The sequence below is a fragment of the Cynocephalus volans genome, chromosome 12, assembly GCF_027409185.1.
Source record: "Cynocephalus volans isolate mCynVol1 chromosome 12, mCynVol1.pri, whole genome shotgun sequence".
NCBI classification, from domain to species: domain Eukaryota; kingdom Metazoa; phylum Chordata; class Mammalia; order Dermoptera; family Cynocephalidae; genus Cynocephalus; species Cynocephalus volans.
In genome coordinates, this window is record NC_084471.1 from 68232984 (window position 1) to 68250698 (window position 17715).

At 53.2% G+C, this 17715-nt stretch overlaps 1 protein-coding gene across 1 annotated transcript; it reads left to right on the forward strand.

The window, feature by feature from the left end:
• Window positions 1-11527: 11527 nt before the first annotated feature.
• Window positions 11528-13498, forward strand: FIGNL2 (fidgetin like 2). Its single transcript, XM_063115811.1, has one exon. It carries the CDS (start codon window positions 11528-11530, stop codon window positions 13496-13498), a length of 1971 nt encoding a protein of 656 aa, XP_062971881.1.
• The last annotated feature ends 4217 nt before the right edge of the window (window positions 13499-17715 follow it).

The window sequence follows — 17715 nt, forward strand, 5'->3', positions numbered from 1 at the left end:
CTGTGCCCTGTGTCCAGCTCCCAGCTCTCCTGGACCTTGTGGGGTGGGGGAGGTCCCGGAGCCACCCCCCACCTCCTGGGGTAGTAGATGGGCTGTTTGATCAGTGAGTGTGTAAATTGGGATTTTATGGATCGCTTATTCACTGCTGGAGCTGGGGCCCCCAGATTCCTCAGTGCCCCAGAATGCTTAGTCTAGTCCTGAGCTCCCCCCTGGGAGGCAGAGGGAAGGATGGCTCCCCCAGACCCCCACCCCTCCTGCTGTGTCTCCTCCTAAGGCCCCAGGCTTTGTCAGTTGCAGGTTGAGTGGTTCAAATGTGCTAATACACTCCCTGGGGGCTGCTGGACAGTGGGACTTACTCTTCAGGGCTGTGATTGGCCAGAGAGACCACAGGAAGGGGGGTTCACAGCAGCAGCTGGGAGAGTGTATGTGCGCGCGCGTGTGCACACATGCGCTCCTGTTTGAGGGGAGGGGGCTAGGAGATGTCCACCCTGCTCAGACCAGTAGGCAGAGACAAAGGATCTTCATCTAGCCTGGAAGGAGGATTAAGCCTAGAACTAGCCATGTCCCTACCTGGTCAAGCTGGTTAGGGTGCCCACCTGTCCATCTTTACATCCTACTATTACATCTTGACATGGTGGGGCAAATTCCATGTGTGTCGAATTGATGAATGGATGAGTGACCACAAGAGTGACTGCATTTTTAACTGGGGTTGTGTCTGCTGGAATAATCCAGCACCTACAGATTCCTAAATCTTCTCCTAAGATTCCTGAGTATCCCCCATCCCCTCACTGAAATTCAGTTTAGCCCAGGCCTGGCCAGACATCAAGGCCAGACATGAGGGACTGACCAGGCCTCGGGGGACACAGCTGTGACCCCCAGACTCTGTTACCTCATGAGAGTGCTTTCACTGTGGTCACATTTCCCTCTGCTGGCCCCCATCTGCTCTTGGGGTTTGATGAGGATGAAGATGGTAGGCAGGGTGAGGGAGGGGTGTTGAGCAGCTGATGGGGGAGGGAAGCACAGCCCCAAGGGCCAGATGACAAACTGCCCTGTCCTACCTCCCCCTCCTCCTCAGCCTGCCCCTCCTCTCCTGAGGCAGGCCAGACAGGCTGGACTGCTGGAGAGGGGGTCAGTCCAGCTAGCCCACCCTCCTTCTCCTGGTTCCAGGGGAAGCTGGAGCCCAATGTAGCTGTAAAACTACCTGGGAATCCTAAGGAAAGAAGTCTAAATCCTAAGGAGGTCTATCTGAAGACCCTAAGTGAGACTGTATTGAAGTTCAAGGTAAAGCTTCAGTTGTAGTAGTCCAGGTATCAGGAAGCACCCTGGCTGCAGAACTGACCCTAGTTGGGAGTAGAGCAGCATTGTCCAGTAGGACTTTCTGTGATGATGGGAATGTTCTGTGTCTGCCATGTCCAATATGGTAGTCACTGCCACACATGACTCTTGAGCACTTGGAATGTGGCTAGTGCTATTAGGAACTGAACTGTTAGTTTTAGTAAATTTTAATGAATTTAAATAGTCACATGTGACTAGTGGCTGCCATTTGGACAGCGCAGGATCAGAGGCTGTGTTCAGGGATTTAAGGCAAGCCTTGGGTGCAAATGCAGCTCTACACCTTCCTGGACATGTGGCTTGAGCAGGACTCTTCCCACCACACTGTGCTCCTTCCCCAGTCTACTGGGCTGCCCCAAACTGAAATGCTGTGTGGGTTATCTGCAGTTAGGGAATTATCTGTTCCTTTGGGTGGCTGAGCTGCCCCAAGAGGTCCTGGGCCACAGGGGAGATAAACACCCAGGGACAGACCAACAGCCCATAGGGGGAAAGAAGAGGCTATATGGAGCTCTAGACTTTGAGACATCTTAGGAACTTCCTTGGGGATGTCAGTCCAAGAAGGCTTCCCGGAAGAGGGGGTGAGTGAGGCAGGGTTGGGCTGGAGCTGAGCCATAGCCAGGGGATGAGTGAGGGCTGTGCCTGAGAAACTAGCCCTGGAGACCTCCCTATTTTGAGCCGGACATGAGGGCCCTGTGTTTTCTACCCAGGCACCTTAGCAAGGCTGGGATATGAAGGGGTTGACAGAATGGTCTGAGAGTTTCACTTGTCTTGCCAGCTGCTATGACCGTGGGAGCACCACTTCCCTCTTTGAGCCTTCATTTACTCTTCTGTAAAATGGGGAGAATAATGCCTACCTGGCAGGGATGTCATGAGGACAAACCTGAATGATAACTATGAAAGTTCTTTGGCTGGGAGAAAGGGAAGGTTTATTCCTCAAGGATGCTGGGCCCCTGGCCTGGCCTCTCAAGACAACAACAGATGGTCACAGCTTGGCTGTGGCCCTGACCGCAGACACAGGCAGGGATTTCTGAGCTGTCCCCTCCCCCCAGCGCGTGTGTACACACACAGCCCAGATGGGGGCGGTTTGACCAGCTTCGCTCAGGCTGACCTCCTGCTGTTTGGCATTTGACATATGAGGAGGCCAGGGCCAGAGCACACCCCCACCACACCCCCATCCCAGAGCGGAGCCAGACTGGCGGAGAGGCCCCACTCCCTCCAGGAAGCAGGATCCCAAGGGCCCTGATCTCTTTACCATGTGTCCAGTGGCCTTTGATGGGAATTCCATCGCCCCTTTTGTCCTCTCCCACAGAGGCCTAACAGGGTGGGGGGGACAGTAGAGGGAGATTTTTTTTTAAAAAAAGGAGGCCAGGTGAGGTCCCTGGCAGCTGTGATGGGTGCCTTTTGGCTTGTCAGATCAGGGCTGGGCAGTTTCCTCTGATGTTCACCAACACAAAATTCCTACCCATTCATGGGTAGTTCCCTGGTGTCACCTCTTCCCACCCCACCATCTCATGTGGGCTCACATTTACTCACCCTAACTTTTTTCTTCATTTGGACACAGGCAATTTCAAGCCTCTGCTCATCCATCCATCCATCCATCTACAGTCTATTAAGAACTTACTGTGTGCCAGGCACCATCCTAGGTGCTTGGGATATAATAGTGGAAAAAACAAAGCCTCTGCTCTCATGGAACTTTCTGGTGGGTACACACACAATGAATAGGTCAGATTATGATGAGTGCTACAGGGAACAGCAGGTTGAGGGGGACAGTGTCTGATAAGATGACAGTAAAGCAGAGAACTGAAATGAGAGTATGAGCTGTGGGAAAGTGTTCCAGGCACAGAGTGCAGCATGGGTGAGGGCCCTGAGGTGGGGAGGAGGCTGGTGCAGGAGGAGATGCAGGGAGGCGAGTGTGGTGGGGGGCAAGGGAGGAGCCAGGGAGGCAATGACAGGCAACATTAGGAACTAGTAAGCCAATGTGAGGACTTGGCTTTTATTCTGAGTGAGGCAGGAGCCTTTGGAAGCTTTTAGGTAGAAGGATGACATGACTGGATGTATTATCAAGGGTCGCCTCTGGCTACTGCATTAAGAATAGAAAGTGGGGGACAATGGGGAGGCAAGATAGGAGGCTACTGTCCTTATCCTGGTGAGAGATATCCCTGGTGGCAGTGAGCAGTGATTGCATTTTGGATAGATTTTGAAGCTACAGCCAGTCTGATTTGCTGGTCTGAAGTGTGAAAGAAAGAATTTCAGGATAACCCCAAGTTTTCTGGCCCGAGCACCTAGGAAGGATGGAGCTGCCATTTCCTACAAGGGGGAAGACTGAGGGAGGGGTAGGTTGTAGGTGGGGTGGGGAAGCCAGAAGTTTGAATTTTAGACTTGTTAATTATGCCAATTAAATATTCTGAGTGGAGGTGTCAGGAAGAAGGCTGAATACACGAGTGTGGAGCGTGGGAGAGAAATCTAGCTGGAGAACCATGTTTCAGAAACGTCAATGCATAGGTGATGGTCAAAGCCAGGAGACTGGGTGAGATCATCCAAAGAATTACCATGGAGAAGGGAGAGAAGACCACAGGACTAACCCTAGGCCTGCAAAGTCTAGGGGAGGGAGTGATAGGAGGGCAGCAACAGAGGCTGAGGAGGAGGGAGGTGACTGAGGAAGGTGTGGGGTCCTGGTGTTCCAAGAAGGGGGTTGACCACTGAGTCAAATGCTGAGTCAATGCAATGAGGCTAGATGGTTACAAGGTGCAGGTGGGCGGAGTGCTGGGCATCAATGCCTGGTTGAAAGGGGTTCGAGAGGGAATGGAAGGAGGAGTCAGAAATAGTAATATAGGCAACTTTTTTGTGTGGGGGGGGGGACGTATAAGGTAAAAAGCAGACAGAGAAAAAGGATGCAGTTGGAGGGACACCAAGAGATTTGGGGCTTTCTTTTTTCTAAAATGGGAGGAATAGAATATTTGTTGGCTGCTGAGAATGATCCAGTAGAGAGGGGAAATTGACCATGTAGGAGAGGGAAGTGTTGAGTGCTGGAAGGAGATGGGAACAGTGCACAAGAGGAAGAACACAGACAGCTCATCCATCCTCTGTTTTTGCTGCCAAGAGGGACCTTCTCCAGCTTTCCCAAGAAGGTCAGGGGTCAGTTAGAGCTGGAGGGGCCAGGAAGGATGCACGAAGGAAGCAGGACTTGCCATGGGCCTTAAAGGAGGGAAGAGTTGGCGGAGGCAGGGCATATCAAATGGATGCAACTGTATGAGCAAAGGTCTGTAGGCCTGAATGAGCTGGACTGATTTTTCTAAATTTGGAGGAGGATGGGGGTCCTTTAGGCACTTATGGGGTAGGAAGTTTGCTTGCATTGTGCTGTTGGGCATGTTCCCCTCCATGCCCCCAGAGGGTCAGAGAGGCCTGTGATGTTCACGGACAGTAAATAGAGGGCAAGCAACTTGCCCAAAGACACAGAGAATCACTCCAACAATAACTACCTCTGTCCTGACCATTCCCACTCCTGGAGCATGCAGCCCCCATCCTCACCTTCCCATGCCCCACCGTCAACCCTCTCCAGTACCACGTTCTTCACCATTTCTCCAGCCAAGGACTGAGCTTAGGGACAGGGAGGGAAGGTTTGCAGGTCTCATGCTTTTCTCAGGGGTCTACTCCCCAATTTGCATCCTTGCCTTACCACCCCACGGAGGTGGTCCCAGCTGTCTCCAGAGAGATGCATGACCTTGGGCCAGCCACATCTCTCTAGGACTCAGTTTTATCACCTGCAAATAATACCAACTTAGGTAGGATGTTGTGGGCAGTAAGTGAAATAATTGGGATGTATGCCAACACTTCCCGCTCGGCTCTGCTCCTTCCTTCTTTTCTCATGGAGCCTCTAAGCAGTCAGTTCACACATCTCAGTGCTCTCTATCTTTGAAGACCCACTTCAGGTGCTGCCTGATTCCCCAGCCGCTGGAAATAGCCTCAATGGCCGCTGAGCTTCCAGAATTCTTTTTCTCTTTTTCCTTTTTTAACTATCTGACCTTTTTCATTGTTGTTAAATAATCTATCAACTATATTTATTTCTGTTCATCAGAACAGAAAAAGGAACAGTTGTCTATGTTTTAAGGATAATACAATGAATTTTTTAAGACTTTATTTTTTTATTTAACCAAAATGTATATATTTATAGCGTACAACATGATGTTTTCAAATATGTATACGCCGTGGAATGGCTAAGTCAAACTAACATGTATTACCTCACGTACTTATTTGTAGTGAGAACACAAAATCTACTCAGCAATTTTCAATTATACTTGTTATTAACTATAGTCACTATGTTACATAATAGACCTCTTGAACTTATTCTTCCTATCCTTCCTCTTTCTCTTCCTTTTCTCTTTTTCTTTCCTTTTTTCCTCTCTCTCCCTCCCTCCTTTCTTATGAACCACTTCTACCTCACCTTCCCTGTTAGCAGATCCAGTCTGTGAGCATGGGTCACAGTCTGACCCAATTCCACATCTCTAAGAGCTAACGCATCTGCAGGGTATCATGAAAGTGTTTGCTGGCAGACTGGAAGGAAACAAGACAGTGTACCTGCAGAAAATGGCTGCAGACCTTGAGATGTGGAGTTTTGCAGCTGCCTCCCTGGCATCCTTTGGCTCATCCGTAAATATGCTTTGAGCCCTACCTATGCTAGACCCTGTGCCAACCCCAGAGCATCCCCAGGCAGGGTTCTGAGGTCCAGCTATGCTGAGGCCTATTCTCTGCGTGGTGGGTACAAGGGCTGTGGCAGGTGATCATTCCTCCAGAGTCCTCTCATCACCCCTCCCTCTTCTCCCACCTCCCAGCAACTGGGGGTTGGCATGAGGAGGCAGGGCCTAGAGGAGGGGCACAGTCCTGTTCAAGCTCTGCCAGGCGGCCAGAGACCCCCAGGGCTCCAGTTGTAAGCAGTAGACAAAAAGCCTGGGACAAAAGGCCTGTGGGAGCCTCAGTGAATAGATTAATGAGATTTCCATAAGGAGGCCGGACAATGGGATTCTCCACTCCAGCCCCTTTGTCCCAGGCTGAGATAATGGAGCTCTGAGCATTGGCCCCCTCTCCACACAGCCATACAGCTGCCCCTCCTTCCCCACCCTGCCTTCAAGCTCTGTTTGGTCCAGTCCCCTCCCTCCTCCATGGGTAAGGAATCCAGAATCACAGAATTTCTGTAAGATCTGGAAGAGGTTTTGGGGGCTTCCTTAGGGAGTTAGAGGGGGAATTGTGTTGACACTGCATGGCTGGGATCCCATGCCACCCTGCATAAAATTTATTTTAAAGAGTTTCCTAGTGAAAAAGAAAAGTTTGATGTCTACCCATCTTAACCAACTGTCTCAATTGACAAAAGAAAGTGAAGCCTAGCGAGGTTAGGTGTTTTGCCCACAGCCACACAGTGACGGTCACACAATGACAGCTCAGTGTGTGTGTGCTGCCCCAGCATGCCAAGTGGGGGTAGGGATGGGGGATTGATCTAAGGCCTCTGTCGAGCCCTAGGCATCAAGAGACCATGGCCACGGGGCTGGGACAGATACCACAAGCCATGTGGACAGCAGGACTGTGGTGAAATCAGTGCATAAGTGTGTTGGTCAGTGGAGAAGGCTGAATCATTTCTCTCATCAGTCCTGGAAGACTTCCTAAGAATGAGGGGTGGGTTTTAGGAATTAGATTACTCTTCCATCTAGTAATTCTTTTTTTTTTTTTTTTTTTTTTGTCGTTTTTTCGTGACCGGCACTCAGCCAGTGAGTGCACCGGTCAGTCCTATATAGGATCCGAACCCGCGGCGGGAGCGTCGCCGTGCTCCCAGCGCAGCACTCTACCAAGTGCGCCACGGGCTCGGCCCTAGTAATTCTTTCTGTAACAATTTATTGATTACCGGTAAGTTTGAAACACTGCATTCTGTGGGTAGAATCAAGTAGGATTCCAACTTCCTATGTGTACAACAGCTCTTCACCTTCAATGGTCTGCAGAGAAAGAGCTACTTTCAGGAGCAAGAGACCTTGTTCCCTACACTGGCAGTTGTGGGAAGAGGGCATTTTCTCCACAGGGTCCCAATGCCACCAGGGAAGGCCACAAAACCCAAATAAGGAACTGTTTGCCCAGCCTAGGGATGCATATGGCTATCTGAAGGCAAGCTCACAGGGAAAGGGATGGCTCTACGTGGGCTGTCTTGCCAGGAGAGGACACAGAGACTCCTGCCTGGTTTGAAGCACTTGAGGCATAGCCAGGATTACAGGCAAATATAGAAATTGCTTCCATTGGCCTGAAGAAATGAATGTTGGTGTAGCGCTACTGTCCCCGCCTCAGGCTCTTCTCTGGCTGTAAGAACAAAGGGCTGGACCAGAGGGGCAATGCAGGCAAGTGGTTAAGGGCCTGAGCTTTGTGGTCAGAGTGCTGGGTTTTGAATCGTTTCTCCACTATGCAACAGCTCTGTGGCCTTAAAGATGCATGAATCTCTTGGTACCTCAGTCTCTACATCTGTAGAACGGGGATGATGATAATAGTGCTGATCTCAGGGCTGTCATGAGGGTTACACAGATATGGAAAACACAGACCAGTGGCTGGTTCTGCTCTCAGTGCTTGGGTGCTGGGGAAACAGCATGAGAACTGGTCTGTCACATCAGAGCTGGAAGGAACCTCCTTTTATAGAACATTCACCAAGTTCCCCCCAACCCCAAGGACTTAGCAAGGTTGGGCATTACGCAGGCTCTTTGCCTGTACTAATTTGTACCCAGCACTGGACTGTGTACTTTGCATACATTATTTTTTAATCCTCACAGCCACTCTGCATGGCATATGTTATGCCCTTTAGCAGATGGAGAAATTGAGGTTCATCAGTGAGATCAGGCAACCCGCTCAGGGTCTCACAGCAAGTGTCTGGTCCTGGATTCAAACCAGGCCTCCCTGATTCAAAGCCCACACTTTCCCAGGGTCTTTCCTCACCTCCAGCTCAGCTAACATAGGGGACCAGAGAATGGTCTGTGAACCTGGGAAGCAGGGGGTCCCTCTCTTGGGGAGATGGGTACTGGAGGCTCCTGCAGGAGGCAAAGTGGCAGGAGCTCAAGGGCTGGGGCACCAGGCAGGTCCAGTGATTCTGTGTGAGAGCAAGAGGGCTGTAACTGACCTGGGGGTGGGGGCAGGGAGACAGCACTCACTAGCCCATGGTGGAGGAGGGGAGGAAGTGAAGATTGTTGGAGGCCAGGGCAGGAGCTGGGGAGAGGCAGTCTGGCCCAAAGAGTCTTTGGGGAATGAGGGAAGGAGGACACCACATGACAGCAAAGAGGAGGATGGCAGGGGTGAAGGAGATGTGTGTGGACACTGTAGATCCAGAGCCTGCTTTACTGTGTCTGTGTCCTTCTGGGAGGGGGGTCACATTTTCCCCAGCATGCCCAGTTTAATATGTTCAGAGTAAATGCTATTATCAAGGTCAAATTTCTTTTCTCCACATTAATTAAGGAGCAAAAGCATAAATAACAGTAAAGAGAAAAAAACTGTTTTGGGGTCCATGTGGTAACACAATACTTGCATTGGTTACTTTATATAACCCTGCAACCAGAGCCACTATGATTTTTGATGTTCCAGGAAATTATGCTTTTTTTTTTTTTTCTTAAAGATGACCGGTATTCCGTGGCTCACTCGGGAGAGTGTGGTGCTGATAAAGATGACCGGTAAGGGGATCTCAACCCTTGGCTTGGTGTTGTCAGCACCACGCTCAGCCAGTGAGCAAACCGGCCATCCCTATATAGGATCCGAACCCGTGGCCTTGGTGTTATCAGCACCGCACTCTACCGAGTGAGCCACGGGCCGGCCCTAAGGAAATTATGCTCTTTGACACCATGTAATCCCTCTCTGGGAGAGCTGGAAAGCTGCACATCTGCCCCCACAGGCCTCACACTCAGCTTTGTTAGTCTCTGTTCTCTCCTGCCACTGGTGGCCAGTATCACTTTTCACACGGGGGCAGAATAACCTTGAGAACTTGCTTATCTTTCTTTTTAAGTGTTAGTATCTATGGCTCATGCCTTCCCTAGGGCAGTGGGGATGAGAGTATGTAGCTTTATTTTCAAAGACTGTCTTCTCCCATTGATGTCAGTCCACAGCTATAGGAGGTAGTGAGACTCAGCAGAGGTGGTGGTGCTGTCAACAAGCTGCTGCAAGTGAGGCCAACTGTGGAGAACCTGAAAAGAGACTTGATTATTCTCAGCTTCTTCTTCTAACACTACCTCCACATACACCATTTTCAAAGCTCTGGTGACCCAACATTTCTTGGTGCTCTATACAGGCTCGCAGCGTATGGTTATGTAAGTTGTGCACTGCACAAGAGCCCTACTTCTAAAGGGGCACGATTCATACCATAAACACTGTAGATTTGTAGATTATGACAAGCTTCCAGAAGGTGGCAGTAAAGTGCCTTGAGGAAAGGAATAGGGCATGAGCTAGCACAGCCCTGGCTTTCTGAACTGTGCTCTGCACCTCTGAAGGTAATGTTCCTGTGATGTGGGATGCTCTGCTCCCTCTAGCCTTTCTGCTCCCTCACCCTCCAAGATCCAGTAAAGACACCACCTCCTTGGTGAGGGCTTCTCAACCAGGTGTGGCATGCTCCCCTGAGCTCCAGAGCCCTTGGCGCACACCTCTATTTTCTCACTTCACAGAGGATGTTGTCTCCATGTCTCCTCCACCTGGCTGAAACACCCCCTTCACCTTTCAATCTGCCCCATGCTTGCAAAGCACTTACAACTTGCTCAATAAACATTTGCATGGAACCTGTCAGTATATGCAAACCTGTCATCAAAAGTTTAGGTTTGAGAAACAATCATCAGCAGACACAACTCTCGGTGTGCCAATGGCTCATTCAGTCTTTGAGATTTTATCCTAGGATCAGGCTAGCCCACTGGAGCCATGTGCCTGGGTAGTGCTGTTCCCCAGGCCCCCAATCCCTTTTACCAGAGTGTGTGGCTCATGCCTTGACTGGTACCAAAGAACAGTGTAAGAAACAGCTGTGGAACATTCTTGCCATGTCTACAGCTTGGAAGTTAAGAAGAACGTTGTTTACTACATCTCAAAAAAGTTCTATGTCAGGCCGAGCCCGTGGCGCACTCGGTAGAGTGCCGCGCTGGGAGCGCGGCGACGCTCCCGCCGCGGGTTCGGATCCTATATAGGAATGACCAGTGCACTCACTGGCTGAGTGCCGGTCACGAAAAAACGACAAAAAAAAAAAAAAAAAAAGTTCTATGTCTATGCCAGGAACGTCTTTGCTTCTTTTGAGTAATAGTATTGTTTAATTTGCAAAGTGAGTCTGATTACATCTCCCTATTTGGTTATCAGGAAGCTCAGAGTCACATTTGTGATCCACTTTCTATGATGTGCATTGCTGTATACTCACTTTTCTGTGTCTTCTCCAGAATATGATCTATCTATTCTAAATATTTTTACATTGTGGTGAGACACATTTTGGGAATGAGACAGTTGGTAGCAGCATTGGACCCTGGTGCTCTGACTTCATCAGGCAGAGGCCAAAAGAAACCAAGTGGAAAGGGGTGAATGTTCTGGCTCAGCTACTGTGGTTCCCCAGGGATGATGAGGCACTGCCACCCCCACCCCCAGCATCTCTGACCCCAGGCCCAAAAGGGGCCTCAGAATCCCGGGTTAGGCTGAGGTGAACTGAGTATTTAGGAATATCAAACTGCTAGGCCACTAGGCGAGGGAGCCTGGGCAGGCATAGCCCTAGTGCCACTGTAGCAGCCAGCTCAGTGAGCAGCAAACATGTTACTGAAACGAGCTTCACCTGACTTTAACTAGTCCCAGGCCTGGGTGTGGCACCTACTGTCTGGCCCTTGACTTCATTGGGTCTGCAGGTAAGGGCCATGTGGCCTACAGAGGGATGGCTGGTGTGGCCAGGACAAAATAACCATTGCCTACAAGGTGAAGTTGGGGCTAACCATATCGTTTCCAGATCCCTCTTGGTTCTGAAGAAAATATCTTCAGATAACTTTAATCCTGGGACGTTAGGGATATTTGATGCCTGGAGGGAGGAAGCCCTAAGAGAATGGGATGATAGGTGGTGGATGATGCAGTCTGAGTAGGTTGTCCTGTGGCTAGAGGTCACTTGATGGGTCCTCAGAGGCTTTGCAGGACCTCACCAAGTCCCTCCCCCCTCTCCCTCTTCCCTGCAGCTCTGTCGAAGATGCACTGGACACCAGAACACGCCCAGCCCCTCAACCAATGGCCAGAGCAGCACCTGGACGTCTCCTCCACCACCCCGTCGCCAGCCCACAAATTGGAATTGCCCCCTGGGGGTCGCCAGCGCTGCCACTATGCTTGGGCACACGACGACATCTCTGCCCTCACTGCCTCCAACCTCCTCAAACGCTACGCAGAGAAGTACTCGGGGGTCCTGGACTCACCCTACGAGCGTCCCACCCTGGGCGGCTACGGCGACTCCGCATTCCTCAACGGCGCCAAGGGGGACCCCGAGCCATGGCCAGGGCCCGAGCCGCCTTACCCCCTGGCCTCACTCCACGAGGGCCTCCCGGGGACCAAGTCGGGCAGTGGGGGCGGTTCCGGGGGCCTTGGGGGCTCCCCGGTTTTAGCTGGGAACCTGCCTGAACCCCTCTATGCCGGCAACGCGTGCGGGGGCCCGTCGGCGGCGCCCGAGTACTCGGGCTACGGCGGGGGGTACCTGACGCCAAGTTACTGCGCGCAGACCGGCGCCGCGCTGCCCCCGCCACCCCCGTCTGCGCTACTGCAGCCCCCGCCCCCGCCCGGGTACGGCCCCTCCGGGCCTCTGTACAACTACCCCGCGGGGGGCTACGCTGCGCAGCCCGGCTATGGCGCTCTCCCGCCGCCCCCGGCCCCCGCCCCGGCCCCCTACCTGACCTCGGGCCTGGCGGCGCCCACGCCCCTGCCCGCGCCGCCCAGGCCGGCGCCCACCTCCTACGGCTTCCAGGCGGCCGCTCCGGGCGCTGAGGCCGGGGTGTCGCTAAAGCGCAAGGCCAACGACGAGGGCGCGGAGGGCCGCTACCGCAAGTATATTTATGAGCCCACCAAGGCCTCCGCGGCCGACGGTGCCTCCTACCCCGCCGCGGACAACGGCGAGTGTCGGGGCAACGGGTTCAGGGCGAAGCCGCCGGGAGCCCCGGAGGAGGTGTCGGGAAAGTATGGCGGCGGCGTCCCCCTCAAGATCCTGGGCTCCCCCGTCTACGGCCCACAACTCGAGCCCTTTGAAAAGTTCCCGGAACGGGCCCCTGCGCCGGCTCCCCGTGGGGGCTTCGCGGTGCCCTCGGGGGAGCCTCCCAAAGGTGTGGACCCGGGAGCCCTGGAGCTAGTGACGAGCAAGATGGTGGACTGCGGGCCCCCGGTGCAGTGGGCGGACGTGGCAGGCCAGGGCGCGCTCAAGGCGGCGCTGGAGGAGGAGTTGGTGTGGCCCCTGCTGAGGCCGCCCGCCTACCCAGGCAGCCCGCGCCCGCAGCGGACAGTGCTGTTCTTCGGGCCGCACGGTGCAGGCAAAGCTCTGTTAGGCCGCTGCCTCGCCACGCAGCTGGGAGCCACGGTGCTGCGCGTGCGCGGCGCGACCCTGGCCGCGTCGGGCGCCGTCGAGGGCGCTCGCCTCCTGCGGGCGGCCTTCGCGGCTGCGCGCTGCCGCCCGCCCGCCCTGCTCCTCCTCAGCGAGCTGGATGCGCTGCTCCCGGTCCGGGACGACGGTGCGGCTGCCGCAGGCGCGCTGCAGGCCTCGCTCCTGGCCTGCCTGGACGGCAGCTGCGGCGCGGGGCCCGACGGCGTGCTGGTCGTGGGGACCACCTCGCGGCCCGCGGCTCTGGACGAGGCGACCCGCCGGCGCTTCGCTCTCCGCTTCTACGTGGCATTGCCCGACAGTCCGGCCCGCGGGCAGATCCTGCAACGGGCGCTGGCCCAGCAGGGCTGTGCGCTGAGCGAGCGGGAGCTCGCGGCCCTGGTGCAGGGCACCCAGGGCTTCTCTGGGGGCGAACTGGGACAGCTGTGCCAGCAGGCAGCGGCCGGGGCGGGCCTCCCGGGCCTGCAGCGCCCCCTCTCCTACAAGGACTTGGAGGCGGCGCTAGCCAAGGTGGGCCCTAGGGCCTCCCCTAAGGAGCTGGACTCGTTCGTGGAGTGGGACAAAATGTACGGCTCCGAACACTGATGGCGCGCGGAGGAGGTCGCGGGAGCCACCGCCTCTCCCTGCGCGCCTCCTCCGCTTGGGAGCGATGTCACGGAACAAACCCGGCTGGGAGGGTGCTGGACTGGTGAATGTGGGGTGGGGGACGGGAGGGCTCTGCGGGTTTTGTTTTTTTTTTTTGTGGGAAGGAAAATGCTTCCGCCAGGCAGATAGATGCCATATGCGCCGTATACTCAGGTTTTACCTATTTATTGTGGACGGGAAGCTCGCCATCTCCGCCCGACGAACCCTCGTGGGCTGGCACCCCGGACTAAATAACTCCTGCTGTCTCGCCACAAACCCTTTTGTCTCCTCGCTATCTGAATGACACCCTCTTCCACCCCCCTCCTTTCTCTGCATTAGCTGAGTTTTCGCTCCCCGTCGCTTTGTCACTGACTCCCCGCCCCCCCATCATGCCGGCCCTGTTTCTCCTTTGCTCTCCGCTCCCCCCATCTCTCCATCTATCACCTTCTGTGCTTCTGTCTCTATCCCGTGTGCTCCGGCGTCCCTGCGCTTCTTGGTCCCTGTACTTCAACGCCTCTCCCTGCTTTCTGTCACTCTCATTCAGACTGCAGCGTCTCTTTGCAGGAGATCTGGAGGCCTAGTGGCCGAGGAGGAGGGGAGTAGCGAATCCCCCATCCCACGCCAGTGTGTCTCACCCAGCTGAAGCCTTGGGTAGGGGGGTGGGGGGTATCAAGCAAAAAAAAAAAAAAAAAAAAAAAAAACACCCGAAGAAGGGTTTTTGGGGGGTTTTGTTTTTGAGGGGAAATCCCAGAAATGTAGCTTGTTTAATATTTTAGGCTTCTTATTTTTGTAAGATGTGTAGGGTTTGCTGTTTTTCTTTTGACAACTCAGGAAGAAACTGACCTCAGAAAGAATGTTAGACTTTGGCTGCTCTCCTCTATGTCCCCCCACCCTTCCCCCAACCTACCCCCACCCAGGGGAGCAAATTCTCCCAAAGACTTGGAAAGTGGGACTTGGGAGGGAAGAGGAAGATGCAGAAGCCCCACTCAAACCCCAACTCTCCCTGGGACAGAAGCAGAATGTATCGCTAAGGGCTTCCTCCTCAGATCCGGGGTTGTAGGCCGGGGGTGGGAGTGGGGGGTGGGCTTTGAGAGAGGGGGAAGTCTTGCTCCGTTCGGCTGCTCTCCCCGCTGGACCTCACACCTCAGTGTAGTGTTTTCTGTGAAGCGTTATCCTGAGTTGGGATGCCTTTGCCCACCCCGTTTCTTGCCCCAGACCCAGAAAGTAGGCCAGGAGGGCCCAAATAGGAATGTGACCCAGGCAGAAAGCCCCCAGAGAAGTCCCAATAACATGCTAAGAAGATTCCATCTGGGGAGACAGCTTGGCCGTAAGTCTGGTTGGGCACAAAATCGACTACTAGACTTTAGCTGCCTTCTCTACTGTAGGCTCTAAGGAGGTGTGAGCATCCCACACAGGAGAAAGTTCTGTGGGGAAGCGTGCCTCTCCCATTCCTTTAGAGTCCTAGGTCTGGAGCTCCAGGGGCTGGGAGAGGGTGGAGATGGCCAGGGTGTTTTTCCCTAACATTGGGAATTTGGTCTCAGTCTCACCCAAACTTTGCACCAGGCTTGAAACCCTTCTCTCTGAGAACCATATTCCTCTCCTTCCCACCAGTTTTCCCTCGATGAGTCTTCAGCAGTTTGCTCCACCCCATCCCTAGTCCATTTTACAACTCCGGATCTTTGGTCTGAAGGTGGGGGACATGCCCCCTTCCTCCTCTTCTCTCTTCCACCTCAGCCTCCCTTCCTGTTCCCTGCCTGCCCCTATAGATCTTACAGTCCATACAACCTCCTATCCCTGGCGGGGAGGGTGTCCATGGGGGATATTTCAGGTGCCAAGGTGCTGAAGGCCTGTGCTGGCCTAAGAGTGCTAACAGGAAAGCTGCTCTGTTTTTTCCCCCTTTTCCGCCTTGGTCTCTTTCTGACCCTCCTCTCCTTGGAGCCAGCAGGGCTTTGGTGCCTCAGCAGTGGGCCGCATGGTCTTGGCTGTGAAAGACCTTGGAGGGAGCATGGAGTGAGGGGGTTCTCTCTCAGGTGTGTGTATGTATGGGGGATGGGGGGTGGGGGGTGTTAGGGAAGTGGGGTTGGGATCCCAGCCTTCCCTTCAAGAGGCAGGCAGCTTTGGGGAGTGGGTAGGAGGTCACTGACCGAGACCCTGAGTCCCCACTGCTTCCTCTACTGGGCTTTTCCTGTTCCCCAGGCTTGGGGAACTTTGCACAAGGAGACAGCCCCCAGTCTACTGGCACCTACCTCATGGGCACTGGGGCGGGTAGGGGAAGGGCAGGTCTAGCTCTGGCAATGTTGGGGGGGGGCACACCAAAGAATCCAGGGGCAGGGCAGGAAGGGCAGACTGGGTAAGCTGGCCTTCTCTTTCCTCTACCCAGATTGTGATTGGGATCCTCTCCTTCAGTTGTAACCATTTCTACCTCATTTTGCTGTGTGTTGTACATGGACGTATTTATCTGCTGTCTGACGATGCTCTGCAGTTGTGGTCTGTCTACCTCAAAAAAGACTGTATCTTAAAAGAAAATATTACACAGTATTAAAGCAATGACATGGTTTCCAGAAGATTTCTTGGGGGCAGTGGGATGCAGGGAGCTAACTCAGAAATGCATGGGCATTCAGGTCTGCCAGTGCCCTGGGTGTGGTTCTGTGGGTGTTTCTATTCCTTTAGCAAAAAGTTATCATGGGACCCCTGTTATTCACTCTGGCATAGTGAGTGAATAACTAGATACTGGGTATTGAGGGTACAGGGTGAAAAGCCCCTGGATAGAGGGGCCCTCCTGCAATTCAGAGCTCTCAGAGACTCAGAACTGGGGCTGACTCATTGTATCCCCAGACCCCCAAAATATGAGGGCAAAGGGCTCACATGTTTGTTGAATAAGTGAATGAATGAACACATGCATGGAGCAAAGGGGGCTGGAGAGAAAGAGGGTTCTGCAGAGCCTGCAGTAGCTATTGTTGAGTAGAACTAGGGTTGAACTTGTATTTTGTTCTGGGGTGGAGGGAACGTGGGCAGAGGGCAGGGTGTGGAGACAGGTTTTCCGGTCACCCCACCCCACTATCTATCAGTCCCCAAACTCTGTCTTTGACAGCTCATCATAAACTGGGAAACTGAAAAAAAAAACTAGGAGGAACATTTGCTGAAAAAAGCTCTGTGGAGATGCCTGTGAGAGGTTTGGACCCACAACTTCCTAAGGTCCTTGAATGGTCTAAGCAAACATTTTGAAAATTCATGAGAGCTCAAGGGAAGCAGCGCACCCAGGCTCCCTGCTTAGGGCTTACCACGGGCTTACAGGAGGCAAAGCAAGCACCAGGGAGACCCCACCAAAGCAAACAGCTGCCCGTCGAAGAGAGAAACGTACCTGGACCTGAGGACTGTAGGGCATTGCCCTAGGGTTTAGTGACCCTAACTCTCTTGGCCCTTTGAGGTCCAGACCTTCCCCTTCCTCTAGTTTATTATGTACCTACTATGCAGACATTGTGCATGGCGCTGAGGATACTACAGAAATTGCCAAGCACAGCTGATGTTCCTGGAGAGCCTACAATCCAGGTGGGAAAAGCTCAAAAATAGATAATTTAAAAATACAACTGGATAAAGCTGCTTGGAGGGGGGTATGGCATATAAAATTAATATTCTCACATCTGGCACAATTATCTGGTACATAGAAGACACTGAATGGGGGCTGGCCTGTGGCTCACTCGGGAGAGTGCGGTGCTGCTAACACCAAGGCCACAGGTTCGGATCCCATATAGGGATGGCCGGTTAGCTCACTGGCTGAGCGTGGTGCTGACAACACCAAGCCAAGGGTTAAGATCCCCTTACCGGTCATCTTTAAAAAAAAAAAAAAAAAAAAAAAAAGAAGACACTAAATAAATGTTTGTTGAATATATCCTCTAATTAATTTCTGGATAAAGCCCTGATTGAGGTTGCAAGGGTTATCTCAAGAATGCCCAGAAAATGGGCTGGCTGGTTAGCTCAGTTGGTTAGAGTGTGATGCTGATAACACCAACGTTCAGGGCTTGATCCCTGTACTGGCCAGCCGCCAAAAAAAAAAAAAAAAAAAACCCAGAAAAGATCCTGACTCAGGGTGGGGTGGGATGTGGGAGAAACTTCCTAGCCAAGAGGGGGTACAGCTGGGCAAAGCATGGAAGCTGGAAAATGCATCACACATGTGGGGC